Source organism: Furipterus horrens, unplaced genomic scaffold (assembly GCF_987537825.1).
Source record: "Furipterus horrens unplaced genomic scaffold, mFurHor1.1.pri manual_scaffold_5, whole genome shotgun sequence".
Classification (NCBI taxonomy): Eukaryota; Metazoa; Chordata; class Mammalia; order Chiroptera; family Furipteridae; genus Furipterus; species Furipterus horrens.
The window spans coordinates 158,459,042-158,477,276 of record NW_028327175.1 but is presented as its reverse complement, the minus strand read 5'-3'; the positions used below and the strand labels follow the sequence as shown (position 1 = coordinate 158,477,276).

Sequence of the window (18,235 nt, the reverse complement as noted above, 5' to 3'; positions counted from 1 at the left end):
GTTATTGTTTAACCAAGCAGTCTTCTTCCTGTTATCATCTTGACATTTTCCACTCTTTACTCGTTTCCCTTGAGGATTGTTTTGGAGAAACATTTACTTATTTGTGGGACCTCTGTGAGAAAGTACGGTACTTCCGTGTGTTTTCTTTCTTTCTTCATAATTAAGTTTTACTGGAATGTTTTGATATAAACAAATGATGCTATACTTCTAAGTCCTTTCACTTAGTTTTTGTGGGGACAACATGTTTTTTTTTTTTGTTTTCAATTTTTTTATTTTGTATGTTTCTGCAATTTAATTTTATAAAAACATACATACAAAAAGTGAGAGATTAGTATAATGAACTTCCATGTCAGCATCCTCTTGTTATTAACTCATATAGTACTTTAAGGTAAGTACTTAAAATATCATTAAGAGTTGTACAATGATGCTGGCAGAAAAGGGAGGTGTATGTGTAATGCTTGGGGGGCAGTGTTGCACCTTTATCCCTAATAATACAGCCCCTGATGAATCTATCACTAAGGCTCTGCAGAGACTGACTACCTTAGCAAATAAGCTAGCAGAAAACTCAGGTATTGATAATCCCATAACAGGATGGTTAGAAAACTGGTTTGGCAACTGGAAAGGAATGATCTCATCAGCTCTGGTATCCCTCATAGTGGTAGCAGGTGTCCTCACAGCTTTAGGCTGTTGTATTATTCCATGCGTCAGAGGTTTGGTTCAAAGGCTAATTGAGACTGCACTAACTAAACAAATGCCAGCAACTTTTCATAATCTCCTCCTCCGAGAGACCAAAGGGAATCCTAACCATGAGGAAGAAAGTCAAGAAATCCTCCTTAAATTTGGAGGAATAAATAGAATGGTTTGAGTAGTCAATTTTCCAAAAGAGACAGGGGGAAATTGTTAGAAACAAGGTCATAGTGACTCCCAAACCAGTAGCAAAGTCATTGGTAACAAAAGGCAAATGTAATTAAAGGGTCTTAAGGGCAAATGTAATTAAAGGATCTCTGAGAAGGGAGTGGATAATATTAGCATATTCACAAATCACAATAGGGGCATTTAGATGAACGCGTTAGATTGTACCTCCTGAGTATCCGGTCATGGAGAAACGGGGAAGGAGGAGAGGGGAGGGGAAACTAGTTGCGCTAAGGTGGGGAAGCTAAGACTATAAAACCAGGTTCCTTTGTCTACTTGGGGCGCACATTCTCCTGGCTATGAGGGTGCGCCCGGCTCTGCAGACTCGTGAATAAAGGCCTCGTTTTACTGCTCAAAAAAAAAAAAAAAAAAGAGTTGTACAGTTTCCTAGAGGTTATCTAGGGCTAACATCCCACCCCAAAATGCAGGTTAGTAATCGAGATACAATTTGAATTTCTCCATACATAAGGATTTAAATCTCGTTAATATGATCTGTGTCATTATTGAACATCTGCATTTGTACACAGAGCTAAAATATGCTTCTGGAGAAACCCTGATTGTTTCAGTTTTAATAACACTTCAACACGAGGCTTTCAGTTTATTGAAGAGAGAAGTCACAGCTTTCTTATTAAGCTAAAAATTAATTTTAAATGGCATCTTAAAAAAATCTTTTGATGGTAGACACTAGTAAAAAACTGATAGACATTACACATTTTAAGACTAAGGAAACTGTTTCAGTTTCTTTACTGATCTGTCAGTGGTTACTGACAGTCTTATGAAAGGCCAATATTTAGAATTAGTTCCTGGTTTAAAACTTGAGCATGTTTTAACTACATATGGAGTTTTTATATCTTTGATGCCAAAATGGCATTCTATAACCTGAAACCTATTTGTTATGGTCACATTGCCTTTCAGTACTCTCCTCAGCATATCCAGTAGATGCTTTATTTTGAGCTCTCTAAAAAATTTGTTTCTTATCAGAAATGCCAATTCAGATTAGTATTTCATTAAGTTCAGAATCACTTCATAATAGTATCTGTATGGTAATGTATGTGTGAGTTATGATTTTATTATTAAAAAACTAACAGCCCGCTTATTGAAATGATTTTCTTTTCAGCTAGACTCTTATATTGGTAATGGCTTTGATGAAGAGCACTTTCTGAGAGAATCTTTATAAACCCTTAACATCTTCCCCGAAATGTTCAAGTCACTTAATAATCTGAGTCGATTATGTTCTATGATGTATATTTGTATGTACCACAATGGAAATTTTGTATGGAACATGTTTGTTAGATTTTTCAGAATAACTAGTTATACCTGGTCTATATTTCATTATTTCCTTAGCTTTTATTATGCAAGATTAAGATTGTGTTTTATGCTCATTGGTAGTTCAAACTAGACTATAAATGTCTCTTTTCATGATTTCTGTAGAGCAGGTTGTCGCCCTGGATGCCCAGAATATTGTAGCTGTTTCATGTGGAGAAGCTCATACGTTAGCACTAAATGACAAGGGCCAGGTGTATGCTTGGGGTCTTGATTCTGATGGACAGCTTGGCCTGCTAGGATCAGAGGAATGTATCAGAGTACCCAGGTAACAAAGGTGACCAAAAAGAGGTCTTGAATAATCTTTTATCATAAATTTGTTATTAAATTATTTTGTGTACTGTAGGCATGTAAGAGTTGACAGCTAATTATTTCTCCTCCTCGAGTTCTTAAGATTACTAGTTAGATTCTTGCCTTTGAGTCAAGTGCCCTTTTTTATATACTTTGTTTTCCCTACATATTTTGAGTAGCCCAGCTTTTGACATATTTATTAAATATTGGTTGGTTGCATGTTTCTCTAGCTTGAATTTTAGTCTTTATTTATTTCATACAGAAGATCCACATGCAAAAAAAATTTTTTTTCACATGTTTAGTGTAAAAAGAATTCAGTTACTTTTCACTTTTTTATATAGCAGTGACCATGATTTCTGTTAACCATTAAATTCATAGTATTTCTTAAAAATAAAAAAGTAAACAGTGCTTTATTAATGTTGTAGTCTCATAGATTTACATAGGGCATAACCACTGTTTTAATATTGAAATTGTAAAAGCATGGACATAATCTAGGCAAAAAATAAAAATTTAAAGAAAATAATCCAGTTTGTTTTAGATAAATAATACACTAACGCATGCTTATTTGTTTTTAAAATTATACAAGTTCTTGCCTCATTACACTCTTATTCTTTCTTACTAATAGTTAATAGGGACAAAAGAGAACTCTCCAGGGAAACAAGGAATTAAGCTAATTTTAGATTTATTTGAGTTAGTACTCTTTAAACACATTTAGATATTTTGTTTTTAATTTCAAATTGGAATGTTTGTTTCAGTTTAAGAAATACGATGTAACTACTAGGATAAAAAAATGGAGTAAAGGAATTAATATATTTTCAGAACAGAAACTATCATTGTGAGAAATGAGTTTTGTTTTTTTTTAAAACTAGGAAAGAGCTCCTTTAATAAGCTTATAACCTTCCCTATGTTGTAACATATTAAAAGTTTTTAGTCTTTTATATTTTTTTTAGTAATGGACTGTCTGTTGAGACTTTTGGATACATCACAATCATCTTTTTTTATTTCATTAAAAATTTTTTTAAATTGAACTTGTAACTGAATTTCACAAAACTGAACAAATTTCTTTTTCCTTGTTTTTTCTTGTGATAACAAATATAACACTTGGGGTGATGTGAAACAAACTATTGCCATTGTGCTTTTAATATCTCTTAATGACGGTGCTTTTGGGAAAAACTTTTTTCCTTAAGCTAAGTAAATAGAATTTTTTTAGTCTTCAATTTTTATTTCTTTCAGAAAACAGTAATTTGCAACCAAACAGTTATTGGCTAGGTAATACAAAGCATTCATGGAAACATAGTGACCTCACCTTTGTCATATCCTCTACTGGTTTCATTTTCTTTCACAAGTAATTGCTGTAGAATGGGGTTTTTAATTTAAGATTTAAAAAAATTTGTGATTTTAGGGTTGAAAAGGGATTTATATGTTAGATTTTCTAAGTTAATATTCTCAAGACCATGGTTCATGACAGAGCTTTCTTTCTGGTTTCCCTCATTTTTACTCCACTGTTCTCTTAATTCTCATACTTATATTTTTGTTTCGGTTCCCTTTTAGTATAAGAGATTTCAGTCAGTAATCAGTAGATTTTATTAAATTTTTCCAAAAGGTAATTTAGGAATGAATTTTATTATATGACAATTTATTTGAAGTTGCCCAATAATAAATTATTTATTTGTGACTTTACTGTCTTATGAACCTGGATGGGGATGTGAAAGAATTCTTACTTGAGCCCTTTGCTTTAAAATTCACTGTTTTTATATTTGGTAAACATCTATATTAACTTTAAGCTGTATATTGTCATTTCTCCTATTGTAGCTCATGCATTTTTCGTGGACTGATCTGAGTTATTATGGCATATACATAGTTTTTACTAGTATTTTTGTGTTTTAAAGGGTAGTTTAGTATTTTAGTATAAGAATACATTTTTATGAAAGACTGCCATTTTTAAAAAGTTTCAGTACCATATTTTATAGATGCAAGGCTTTTTTTAGATTCTTAGAGATGTCAGCCAGCTTTCTAAGTTTCACATACATTTTGAATAAAACATGTAGAAGACAGGAGGAAACTCAAATATATTTAAACAGGTTTTTAAAAATTAGTGTTTATGGTTTTCCTAAGAGTGATCAGAAATGTGAAAATTCATGTTAGGCTGTACTTTCTTGAGAACAAAATTCGTTTTTATACCAAAAGATAAGAGTGTGTAAGTTAAATGGTACTTTAAAATTTTAAAAGAAGAACGTAAAATTAATAGTAAATAGATTACTTGAAACTTATTAGTTTGAGAACCTTTTTCTACTAATTTTGTTGTGTTTTGAAATCATTACTTCTTGGAGAAAGACTGAATTTATTCAATATCACTGGTTTCTGTAGACCTCAATTTTTGGCTAGTTATTACTTTTTATATAGGATATATGTTATACCTTTATTTAAAAAAAAAATTAAGCCTGATTGTACTATCTTTTAATGTAAGTTGAAATATATACTTTTCTATGCAAATTTAGAAAAATAATTGTTTGTAATAAAGTTATAGTTTATTTTTTAGTTTTATTTCTTGGACATGCAATAAAAATTATGACAGGAAGGTGTGATATGATCCTTGTGAGAACAGCTGTTTTCTGTTCTATAAAGTTAAACATCTTGGTCAAAAATAAAATTCATTTTCTTAATTTTACTTAGTTTTAAATATATATTACAATAGTTTTAATACAAAAGTCTCGAAGACTTCACAGATTCACTTATCCTTTAACAGAATATTCATTACATACCTTTTTTGCAAAGCACTATGGTAGTTGCTAGGGATTCCAAGGTTATAAGACACATAGTATACCTTCAGAGAGCTTATTGTTTAATGGGTAAATAAGTGTATAAGTATACCAGCAATGAATAGTGATAAATGCTGTTGGGAAAAAACACAGGGTGCTATGACAATGTAGTTTTTGAAATGTTTTATTTGGTCTTGCAAATTATACTTGATTAATTCCCGTTTTTGCATTGCCAATGTTTGGTTTTGCTAATTGCAGAAAAATGACATTTTGGTACCTTTTAAATTCTGAGGGTACATTGGATCCTGCTAATTTGTTGGATTCTGCTGAATTGTAGAAGTACAGCTTTCAGATTCGTAGTTAAGAACATAAATCCACTAAATAAAAATATTTTTAATACAATAATATGGGATTATAGTAACTCATCTTTCTCCTGCTCAAAATTTGATTTGCTGAAGCTGCTTCCCGAAAATCATGAGTATGGACTGTCTGGTCACAACTTGCTCTGGACTTTCATGTGGCAGAATCAGGTCAGGTGGCAGTATCAGGTAACAGGAAATAAGAAACATATGTTTCCTTCCCACTTTTTATTTTTTAAATATTTATTCAGTAAAAACAATAGAATGACCAGGCAAAGGGAATTAAGAAGAACCTGGGATATTTGATGCACAGCCACTTGATTTTTATAATATTCTAAAAATTAGCCCTTAGAATCACATTGCAGTTATGGAAAAATCAGAAATGGGAGAAAAAAGAAATGAGAATAATACAAGGAAAAAACAAGATAGCAGAAATATGACTGAACACACCAGTGATCCTAATAAATATGACTTGATTAAATTTCCTTAGTAAGGAATTGACTTGAATATCACTGATTTAGATGTAAAGCAAAGGATCGCCCCAAAGGGGTTAGATTTCATAATGTGTGAATTGGTAGTACTACATGATAGGACTGTTAACGTGTTCTTAAGGAGCCTGGGAGAAGAGAAAATATATTAAACTAGGCCAAACAACAATATTAGACAAATCAGATCATGAACATTTGTTTACAAATATATTGCAAGTTTTATGTGTTAAGCTAAAGGTTTTAAAAATTTTGGTAATGAAAGAAAACTTCTGAATTGTAAAAGCACTCTGAGGGGTATTTGAGGTGTATGCATAGTTTGCTTAAATGTTGTTCTTTCAAAGCATTTTTTCATCACTTAATTTTTTTCATATCTAGATTTTGTTTACAGACTTAAGCATAAAGTTTTGGTAAATTGGGCTTGTATAAAAAATAACATGAACTGCTAGGTTGGTAGGAAACTATTTGGCCATAGTAGGTGATCAATAAATAGCATATAGTATACATTTATTAGATGGAATTAATTGATTCTGATCTCTCTTCTTCTTTTCTAGAAATATTAAAAGTTTGTCAGACATCCAGATAGTACAGGTTGCTTGCGGTTACTATCATTCACTTGCACTCTCTAAAGGTAAGCATTGTTTTTATTTTCCTTTTCAGTTTTATTACTTGATACTTTAATTGAGCAGAAAGTCCTCCAGCTTTGCTTTTCTTATTTAAGATTGTTCTGGTTTTTGATTCTTTTTGTTTCCGTATACATTTTAGAATTAACTTGACAGTTTTCACAGACACACAGACTACTGGGATTTTGATTGGGATTGCCTTGTCTCTTATAAATCAATTTGAGGAGAGTTTTTACAATACATAGTCTTTTAGTTCTTGAACATGCTATAGCTCTCCATTTATTTTAATCTCCTTTTAATTTTTCTCAGTACTATTTTGTTGTTTTCTATGGAGTCTATGGAGTCTTACACTTTTTAAATTAATTTTTCTATAGGTATTTAATATTTTTTTGTTGTGAATGATGTCATTGTCAAATTATATATTGTAGTATGTTGACATGAATGCAGGATTTTTTTGTTTTTTTGTCTAATTGTTGAGTCTGTTAAATGCTATTCCTTCACAGCTGGGAAAAGTAATAACTTGCCCAATCTCATTTGATTTCACAGATAAATGTTTATAAATAAAAGCAAAGAAGGCCAAGATTCCTGTTAGCTTTATTGCTTTCCTTTCTTATTCATTTAATATTTTCATCTGCCAGCTAAGGATTGTAACTTGGATTAGTAAGGAGCTTGCCGTATGTTCATTTTCTTACCATTAAAAAAAAAAAAAAAAAATCTCCAGCAGCTTCTCTAGTAATATTATTTTAATTCATTAAATGTCTAGTGAGCCCTCTTATGAATGAAACAATAAGCTAGAGCTGTAGGGAAAAACAGATAAGTAAGAGACAGTTTTAGAGGAACCATAGCACCTAGTGGAAGAGGCAGATTATTCAAATAAATAGTTACAGATCAAGGCAGAAAAAAGTACTACTTTGGTTAAGGTAAAAGTAAAATGATAGAGATATCAAGAAAAAACTGTAACTAGTTCCAGTCAGTAGAATTAGTAACAATAAGGAAGGGATTGGTATTTGATTATAGCTAGGGGAAATGTTGAGGATTAGCTAAGGTGATAGAATTAGTAAAGGCATAGAATCAGGAAAGTATTTCATTTGAGTATTGACATGTATTTTTATATGGGTATTGTGAGAGAATGGGAGACATACTTCAGCTGAAACTGAGGTAAAAACATATCTGTTAAAAAGGCCTTAAATGCAGTATTAAGGAATTTAAGCTCCTACTGGTAGTGGGAGGCTGGCATCCCTGTAGTCATTGTTACTTTGCCAGCTCTTTTTTCTTCTTAATCCTTACCCTAGTATATTTTTATGTATGAGAGAGAGAGAGAGAGAGAGAGAGAGAGAGAGAGAGAGAGAGAGAGAGAGAGAGATGTGAGAGCAAAACATTCATTGATTGCCTTCCATACGTGTGCCCCAACTGGGGATCAAACCCGCAACCCAAGTAAGTGCCCTGACTGGGAATCAAACCTGCGACCTTTTGGTGTATGGGATGGATGCTCCAACCAACTGAGCCACCCAGCCAGGGTACTAACTCCTCTTTTAGTAATAGATTCAAGATAAATTAAAACCCAGAGGTTTTACTGTTAAGGGCAGTTTTTTATCTTGACTCACGGGTAAGATATTCTTTTGCCTTGTTCAGCTTTATGCTTAGCACAGTATCTTGTTCGTTTAATGGGTTTTTTTGGGGGGGTGGGGACTTCACTTAGTATGAACTAGGCACATTAGGATGTACAGTCTGAAGTGGTAAGCAGTACACTATCGACCCTTAATGGTACAGTCACACAAATAGCACTATAATTACACACTATGAAAAAGGACTGTAAAGAAAAAGGTTTAGGATATTTAGGATGTGTGATGAGAACTGAACTTAATCTTGGAAAACAGAGAGGCTTACTGTTTGGAGAGAGTAGAAATGAGCTAGACAAAGATGAAGGGAAGGTTTAGGCATAGGGAATAGCAAGTGTGTGAGAGATGAGCATTGAAAAATGTAAAGGAAGATAAGTATGGCTAGAGTATAATGAAAGAAAAGATTGGTATAAAATGAGTTTGGAAACAGATCACACAGAACCTTACAGATCTTAACTAAAAGTGTTTATACCAAGAAGTGTAAATGCTTCTATACTTCTTATATAAAATGGCAGTGAGAGGCACTGATATTTTTTGAGATGAGCATTACCAAATCTGCATTTTTATAACATTTCTATGTATGTACAAATGTCTGCTAGTACCTGCATAGAATATTTCAGGAAGTATGTATCAGTAATTTGTAAGAGTAGTTGTCTCTTGGCAGAGGAACCCAAGATCTAATTTTGGAGGGAGACTTATTTTAAGTGCTTAATATTTTATAGTATGAATTTTTAAAAATCAGTTGTTAGTGTATTGGTTATTAGTGCCATTTAATAAAAATAAGTAAATGTCTAAAGTTGCAAAAGAGGGTGACATTGGGGGGAATCAGACAAAACTATTACAATAACCAGGTGAGATGGTGGTGAGTGGATTTATTTGCCATATTTTTCTTTAGAAAGAAGATTGTATATAGCTTGGTGATAGATAATAGATTGATACCAATCTCTTGATAAACTAAGAGAGGTGAGGAGTATTTAAGGATGACTTCCAATGTTTATGACTTGTGCTACTGAATTAGTTACAATGTCATTTAATGAGATGGGGTACACTGGGAAGAGGTACAGGTATGGGAGGAAGGTCATGAATTGAGTTGGGGTATACCAAGCTGGAAGTGCCTTAAAATATCCAAGTGTAGGTGTCAGGTAAACAGTTGGATACGTGGGTTTATTGCTCAGAGGAGAGGTCTGGGCTAGTGATACTAAAAAGAGATGGTTTTCTCCTGAGGAACATAGCATTAGGTGACTTAGCCATTCATCACTAAACTCAGTCAACTTAAAGGGTACTAAATATGGAATGTTCTTCTAGGTAATACTTCTTTGTATAAGAAATAATAAAGGAGGAATATGTATTTCCATCTGATGAGAGGAAGAATATCTCAAAATAACCATGATAATCTTCAGATATAACTTTCGGTGTATGAGAAAAATTGTTAATTTTATGATTTTTGTTTTACAGCAAGTGAAGTCTTCTCTTGGGGACAGAATAAATATGGCCAATTGGGTTTAGGCATTGACTGTAAAAAGCAAACTTCGCCACAGCTGGTTAAGTCTTTGACTGGAATCCCTTTCATGCAAGTTGCAGCAGGAGGAGCCCATAGTTTTGTACTCACCCTTTCTGGAGCTATCTTTGGATGGGGACGCAACAAATTTGGTCAACTAGGTCTTAATGATGAAAATGGTAGGTTCTCATTATGATAGATGTACTTTTAAGAAGAATCCTGTGAGATGGATTAGTGATTCTTAGTGTCAGAGAGAAATGTATTTCAGTCTTCCCTGATACAGAGGTGGGGATGAGAGGTAAATTTAAAAATTCCATTTGATAATAGTTTTAGTGGATGGTAGAAGGCCAAAAAATACTAATTTATCATAAAATAAACTATAGAAAATAGTTTTTAGCACAAAAAAATTTTTGCTGTTGGATGTTCATTAAAAGAAAGTTGAAAAATGTTACTTCAAATTGGTAACCTCATTATTGGCCAACTTTGGTGGAAAGAAGCAATAAAATTATCCTGGAAAGTAACACGAAGTGTTAATCTATTTGAGATTTTCAAGGAAATATTTAAATAATCTGAGTCATTAAATTAATCTTCAGTTTGGGTTTCACTTTTAACATTGATGCTAGAGTCTTGGAAATAAACATTTTGAATTTAGAAAGTTTTAACTACTTGAAACAAGTTGGGATCTTGGAATTGATTTTTCATAACTGAGTTTGAATGCCAGTATTTGAAATACAAAAACTAATTTCATGAAATCAACATAATTGTAATGACTTAAATGGACAAAAGTGAGTTGTTGATCTAGTAATAACTGGTATGATAAGCAAATAATACTCTCAAAAAAGAATTTTAAAATATTTTTTTCTGCAGAAGAATAGATTAGGGCATTATCTTTTTCTCCTAGAAAAAAAGCAGGAAGTATAATTTTCAAACGTAAGTAGCATGCTGTGAGCTTAATTATCATGAAGTGAATATGAAGTATGATATGTATGAATTAGAAGCATTCAAATAACTTAAATTTTTTGATTGCGGATTGGCATTTAGGCAGTTTAACACTTAAGTTACCCTTTTTAAATCCCTTCTTTATCAGAGTAGAAAGGTCTGGGAACCTAACTTAGTAGGCTTGTGCAAAATCATTGAATTGTGGTTAAAATTATTTAGTCATCATTGTACACTGAGCCTGGGAAGCTGTAGAGGAAACACACTTTAGAAGAGTTTTAATTTAAAAAGTATTGTTAACGTCTCTTATTGGAATTTTCAGATAGGTATGTTCCTAATTTACTAAAGTCACTAAGAACTCAGAAAATAGTTTATATTTGTTGTGGAGAAGATCATACTGCTGCACTAACCAAGGTATTGTACTCCTATAAAAATTCTTTATTATTGCTCATAGAAGTTATTTCATAATAAGTAAATGTTTTCATAATATGTACATTAAAACTTGAGTGTAATTGATGTCTAAAATATTTAGTTTAGAAAAAGGACCTAGATTATTCTCAAAAACAATTTACCTTAATTTTCAAATTTGTTTTATATTGTGAAATGTGAATTGTAATCTTCTGTTAAATGTGATGACAACATATGTTGTTAAATTTGTCAACTTTGTGTGAAATACTGCTTAATATTTTGAATGAAAGAATTCTATTTAAGTTTGTAAGGCCTGCCATGCTGTATATATCAGTCCCACTTAGGCATAATTCTGCCTAATTTTAATTTAGCTCCCATTTTGCTTATAATGTTATATAACAAGTAATAGAGTATATAACAAGTAATAGAGGGATTATTTGTTATTATCCATAGGCCAAGTATTATGCAAGCAGTTATAATGAGCTTTCATCACAATGTTGTTGATGGCTTTAAGTCTGACATCTCACTTTATTGGGTATGTGCCAATTCAGTGTCAGTACTGCGTAGTACTTTTCTAATGATTAGAAGTAAAATGAAAATAAAAACATTAATCTTTACCAGGAATATTATTTATTCTAGTCATGTTAACATAAAGGAACTGGCAAGTTTTCATTGGATAAATTAGACATCAATGTTTTTGCTTTTTCTTAGTCCTGCATAGTAGATAAAATTGGCAAGAAAAAAAATAAAATTCTAATCAGACTTTATAAAACTATATACTCCCACATTGGAATTCTAGGAGGATAAGAATTATTCTTTGTCAGTATCAAGTACTTTAGTGTACTCATTTAAAAATATTATAATGACAATTATAAAAGTTAATTTAAAAAAATTTTATATTGCCCTATCGTAAGGAAGTTTTACTGTACCTATGTGCTGATATCATCACTATAGTTTATTGATTGTTATAATTCAGATTACAAATGTAATCACTAAAATCCTATTAAATCATGTTGGCAAGTTATATATTTTAGTCATTTTCTTTTGTCATTGGCATTTGGGAGAAATAAGGCTGTGTTGAAATATTTTTTGCATGATATCATTCCTTGAGACTAATTTTGTGGTTGAAAGATTCACAGTATTAATGCTTTTAAAATTTAATCTTTTAAATAATTATTCATCTTATTTTCCTAGGATGTATATTTACTGAGGTTTTTTAAAATGTGAGTTCTATTAATTTCCTGTATTCCTTTCCAATAAGTAGCTGGTGATACTTACTTATTAGAGTTTTTGATGTATATTATTTTTAACAAAATCAGTTCATTTTAAATATCCCCAAAATAAAAGTTTATTGTGCCTTGATTTACATTAGAATAGTTGCATATCTATATATCTTTTGCTTTTCTAAAAGAATTCTTTTGCAAATGAATTAAGATTGCTTTACAAAGCAGTTTGCATAAAACCTGCATTAGGAAGATGACATTAGGAAAAATGTTAAAAGTCTTTTAAAAACTACAAATGAGGGGGAAAGATAGGACAACTGTAATAGAGCAACAATAAAAAAATGGAAAAAATAATAAAACAAAACAAACAAAACTGCAAATGAGATGACGTGCATGATAATGGATGAGGACTACTATAAAGGTGTCAAAAATTTTTGAGTTTTATTTGCAAATCACATATAAATATACATTAAAAAAAAAAAAACCCTCGCCAAGGACATGTTTGTTGATTTTAGAGGTGGTGGGAGGGCGAAAGAGAAAAACATCGATTGGTTGCCTCCTTGCATGCACCCTGACCAGTGTTTGAACCTGCAACTTAGTTATGTGCCCTGACCAGGGATTGAACCTGCAATTCCTTAGGGCATAGGATGATGCTCAACCAGCTGAGCCACCTGGCCAGAGCATATATACCTTTTGACTTAGCTATCCCACTTTTAAGAATCTGTCACAAAGATAGGAAATTCTGTATTCATGAGACCACTTATTATGGCATTATCTTAATAGCGAACGAGTAGAAGTATCCTAATGTCCATTAATAGCAGCCTGTTTTGGATAAACCGGGGTAACTCCATGCCATGGAATACCCCGATCTATAAAACAGAATGAGGAAGATCTCTATATTATGATGTTGAATGATCTTCGGGATATATTTTTAAGGCAAAAGAGGAAGGAATAGAATAGTTTGCTTTTGTATAAGAATTGGTAAAATATAAACGTTACACATTTTATTTACATTTAAAAAAATACTGAAGCTAGACCAAATGTACCTGCCTTACAGTTTGATTCTGGAACCTAGAAACTATTATAATAAAAAGCAAATATATGTACTTAAACATTTCTTGAAATTTTCAAATGAAAACAACTAGTGACACAACTACAGAAAGAATAATTCTTTTAGATTGTAAGTTAAAATATTTTGTTGTATGTCACTAATGGGAAATAGCCTGAGAATAAACAATGCACAAAGAAAGGTTAAACTGCGTTCTGTCATCTTATTGTTAGTATAATTGGTAGTAGTTATTTTTTTAATATATGGAGAGTAAGATAAGCAAATGAATATTTATTTTACTGTCATTAGAAACTGATTTCCAGCTTCAGAGAAAAGAGATATACAGTGGTAGGAGTTAAATTAAAATCCTGTGATCTAAGATAATGAGTATCATTATAAACTCTTTTTCTTATAAATATGAGAGGATTATTTTTTATTTTTTGGCCATGACCATATTAAGGTCCTAGAAAAGTCATTAACAATGTAAAGTCTGGAAGCAGTGATCATTCCTAGATTGTCGTAGACTCCATACTCAAAGGATTTCTAGGTAGGAATAGTCTTGGACATTGTATGTTATGAAAACTCAAAAAGTCATGTCATAAGAGCATCTTGATACTTTCATTGATCTACAAAAAGAAATAATGACTGCAGTAAATGAATATATAAAAACCCATTACTTTATAATGATACTCTTCCTCAAATTAATAAAAAGCACACTTAATTGCTTATCTCGGGAAGTTTCTAGGACAACAACTCCTTTTTCTAAAGATTTTGAATAAGAACCATTTCTCCTGCCTCTTACTAGCAAATTGTATTTCAGAATAACTTAATAGTTGATGAATTAAATTCTCTTTAGAAGAATTCGAACTAATAAATCCAGAAGAAATAAGAGTAGAAAACCTCCGTTTTATACTTTGTAATGAAATAATGATCTAGGTAAAGATCAGCAACGTTAAGCTTAATGAGGATGGATTTGGCTAAAAGCACAGTGACTTACTTCAAAAACATTAGTTGACGTACAATTTAAATTTTTTTAGACCTGCTTATTTTTAACATCAACAACCGGACACGATTTCTGACATTATGTAATAAAATAACCAGGAAAATTTAAACATGTTCTCAGTATTAGATGATATTAAGAAATTAATAGTGAAGGGGTCAATTCATCAAGAAGATGTAACATTATACCTCTGTAACACCCAGCATAGGAACACCTAAATAAGTTAAGTAAATATTAACAGATTTTTAAGGCAGAAATCGACAAAAATGCAATAACAGTAGGGGACTTCAGTAACCTTCTTTTAACAGTGAATAGATCATCCAAAAGAAAATCAGTAATGAAATACTGTACTGAACTGCACTTTATATCAAGTGGACCTAACAGACATATACAGAACATTTCATCTAGCAGCAGCAGAATACATGTTTTTCTCAAACACACAATGAAACATTATATAGGACAGACACGTTGGTCACAAAAAAGTCTGAACAAATTTAAGAGGGTTGAAATCATGTCAGTTAACTTTATTAGCCAAAATGATAGGAAACTAGGAATCAGTAACAGGAGAAAAGCCAGAATATTTCCAATGTGTGAAAATTAAAAAGTATACTCCTGAATAAACAGTAGGTCAAAGAAGAAATAAAGGGGTAATCAAAAACTATCTTGAGAAATGAAAATGGAAACACAGCATACCCAAACTTAACGGGATTTAGCAAAAGCCCAGGACCAGATGGCTTCCCTGGTGAATTCTGTCATTTAAAAAGTTATAAATGCCAGTTTATCTCAAGCTATTCCAAAAAATGGAAAGGAAAGTAAATCCTCTAGACTTGTTTTATGAGACCAGCATTATCCTGATACTAAAGCCTCACAAAGACACCACAAGAAAAGAAAATTACAGTCCAGTATCTCTCATAAACATAGATACAAAACTCCTCAACAGAATAATAGCAAAATCAAATTGAACAGCATGTTAAAATGATAATACACTGTGATCAATAGGGTTGTATTCCTGGGATGCAAGGATGGTTCAGTATCTGCAAATCAGTCAGTGTTGTAAACCACATTAACAGAATGAAGGATAAAAATTATCTCAATAGATTCAGAAAAAGAATATGACATAATTCAACATCCATTTGTAATAATAATTCTCAGCAATTTAGGTATAGAAGGAGTGTAACCCAGTATGATAAAGGGCATATATGAGAAAACCACAGCTCACAGCATCATTTAGCAGTGAAAAGCTGAAAGCTTTTTCACAAAGATCAGGAATAAAATGAGGAATGCCTGCTCTCACTACTTCTATTCAGGGTAGTAGTGGAAGTTCTAACCATAGCAGGCAGTAAAAAGAAAGAGAAGGCATCCCAATTAGAAAAAAAGTGAGAGTATCTCTGTAGGTGACATAATTATATATAGACAATTCTAAAGAATACAAAATTATGTTAGAACTAATAAATGGATTCAGTAAAGTTGCAGTATACAAAATCAATATTCAAAAATCAGTTGAATTTCTATACACTAAGAAAAGTCTATCTGAAAGAGAAAGTAAGAAAGCAGTCTCATTTATAGTAGCATAAAAAGAAATACTGGGTTGGCTAAAACAGCAGTCCCCAACCTTTTTGGCACCAGGGACTGGTTCACTTGCTTACCTCCTGCTGTGTGGCCTGGTCCATGGCTGGTGGGGTTAGGCTCCCTGGGCGAAAAGGTTTGTTTGTTTGTTTTCCGTAAGATGACTCTAGTAGTGCTTAGTTGTCTTTAATTGCATTCAAAACAATTTTGTAAGATTGTATTGTGACAGCTGTCATATCAGCGTGCAGTTTAAGAACAACTTACCAAAATTGTTGAATTTTTGTGTAACCATTTTAATATTGAAAGAAGAAAATATGCAACATTTTCAGCATATTATTTCAGTAAAGGTAAAAGCGCAACTGAAGCGCAAAGAAATACTTGTGCAATGTATGGAGAAGATGCTGTGACTGATTGAACATGTGAAAAGTGGTTTGAGAAGTTTGGTGCTGGAGATTTCTTGCTGGGTGATGCCCTGTGGTCATTCGGTAGATTAGTTGAAGTTGATAGCTATCAAATTGAGACATTAATTGAGAAAAATCAATATTCTACCATGCGGGAGATTGCTGACATACATACCCAAACCAAGCGTTGAAAATCACTTGCACCAGCTTGGTTATTGAATCGCTTTGATGTTTGAGTTCCATATAAGTTAAGTGGAAGAAAAACCTTCTTGACCCTATTTCCTCATGTGATTCTCTATAAATGGAATGAAAACATTCCGTTTTTAAAACAAATTGTTCTGGGCGATGAAAAGTGGATACTTTACCAAAATGTAAAATGGAAGAGATCATGGGTCAAGCGAAATGAACCACCACCAACCACACCCAAGGCCAGTCTTCATCTGGAGAAGGTGATGTGTATATGGTAGTATTGGAAGGGAGTCCTCTATTATGAGCTCCTTCTGGGAAACCAAACGATTAATTCCAACAAATAATGTTCCCATTTAGACCAAGTGAAAGCAGCGTTTGACGAAAAGTGTCTGGAATTAGTCAACAGAAAATACTTAAATCTTCCATCAGGGTAACAACACAGGACTGCATGTTTATTTGATGACCAGGCAAAAACTGTTACAGCCTGGCGGGGAGTTCTGATTCATCTGCTGTATTCACCAGACATTGCACCTTCGGATTTCCATTTATTTTGGTCTTTATAAAATTCTTCTAATGGAAAAAGTTTCAGTTCCCTGGAAGACTGCAAAAGGCACCTGGAACAGATCTTTGCTAGAAAGATAAAAAGTTTTGGGAAAATGGGATTATGAAGTTGCCTGAAAGATGTTAGAGGGTAACTTCTGGCCAAGATGGAGGCTTAGACTGACATGGTCTGTCTCCCTCCACAACTAAGAAGGACTACAACTACTGCAAAACCAGAAATAACCAGAAGTTCCGGAAAATAAAGCTACATGGAAGTCCAGCGTATGAAGTTATAAACAAGTGGTGCTCATCTGGACGGGTAGGTGAGGCGAAGCCAGGGCGGAGAGATCAAGCTGTGCTGCCGGTGGCAGCTGCAGTGACGGAGGCAGGACAGCGGTAAGCACAGACACCTGTATTTAAGGGGAGGCCAGAAACGCCAGGGGAGCTCCCCCAACTGCAGTCCAGACCCGTCAGCTTGTGATTCCAACACCTGGGAAGGCAGACCCCCATTGCCTCGGACTGTGAAGCCCAGCGGGCATGAGGATGGAGGAGGAGGCTCCCGGTCTCCTAGTGGAGAGTAACAGCAGGAATCCATCTTGGACCCTGACCCCATACAAAGCACCACAGTGTGGTCAGAAGGGTTGCTCAGTAGTGTTGAGTGCACGGGGCTCCTCCCCCTATAGTGTAGGTGTGACAGCCCCGCCCAAGAAAGAAAGATAAATGAAAACGGTCAGGATGGCAGGAATCATGATTTAAATACCAATCACGCAGCCGACAAAAAGCAAATATGTGAATTAACCTATGAACAAATAGATAATCTTTCTGAGGCTCAGTTCAGAGCTATAGTCATAAGGCAGCTTACAGAATTAACAAAAGATATTGAACAAGACGGGGAAAGAGTGAAGGCTAGTCATGCTGAAATTAACGAAAACCCATGTGAGACAAGTGGTGAGGAAAGGAAAACCAGGGATCAAATCAACAAATCGGAACATAGGGAAGGAACAAACAGTAAACCAGTGCAGAAAGAGGAACCAAAAAGTGAGGTATATGAGGAG

The 18,235-nt window shown here is 33.2% G+C and overlaps 1 protein-coding gene across 4 annotated transcripts in view; it reads left to right on the top strand.

The window, feature by feature from the left end:
- HERC4 (HECT and RLD domain containing E3 ubiquitin protein ligase 4) overlaps positions 1-18,235 on the top strand; it is a 127,922-nt gene that overhangs the window by 20,756 nt on the left and 88,931 nt on the right. For all 4 annotated transcript variants that reach the window (XM_090278095.1, XM_090278097.1, XM_090278093.1 and 1 more), the window contains 4 exons: positions 2,344-2,503; positions 6,684-6,760; positions 9,827-10,048; positions 11,128-11,219. In XM_090278095.1, the coding sequence (XP_090134221.1) occupies positions 2,344-2,503; positions 6,684-6,760; positions 9,827-10,048; positions 11,128-11,219 (551 nt within the window). The remainder of the gene's footprint in view (positions 1-2,343; positions 2,504-6,683; positions 6,761-9,826; positions 10,049-11,127; positions 11,220-18,235) is intronic.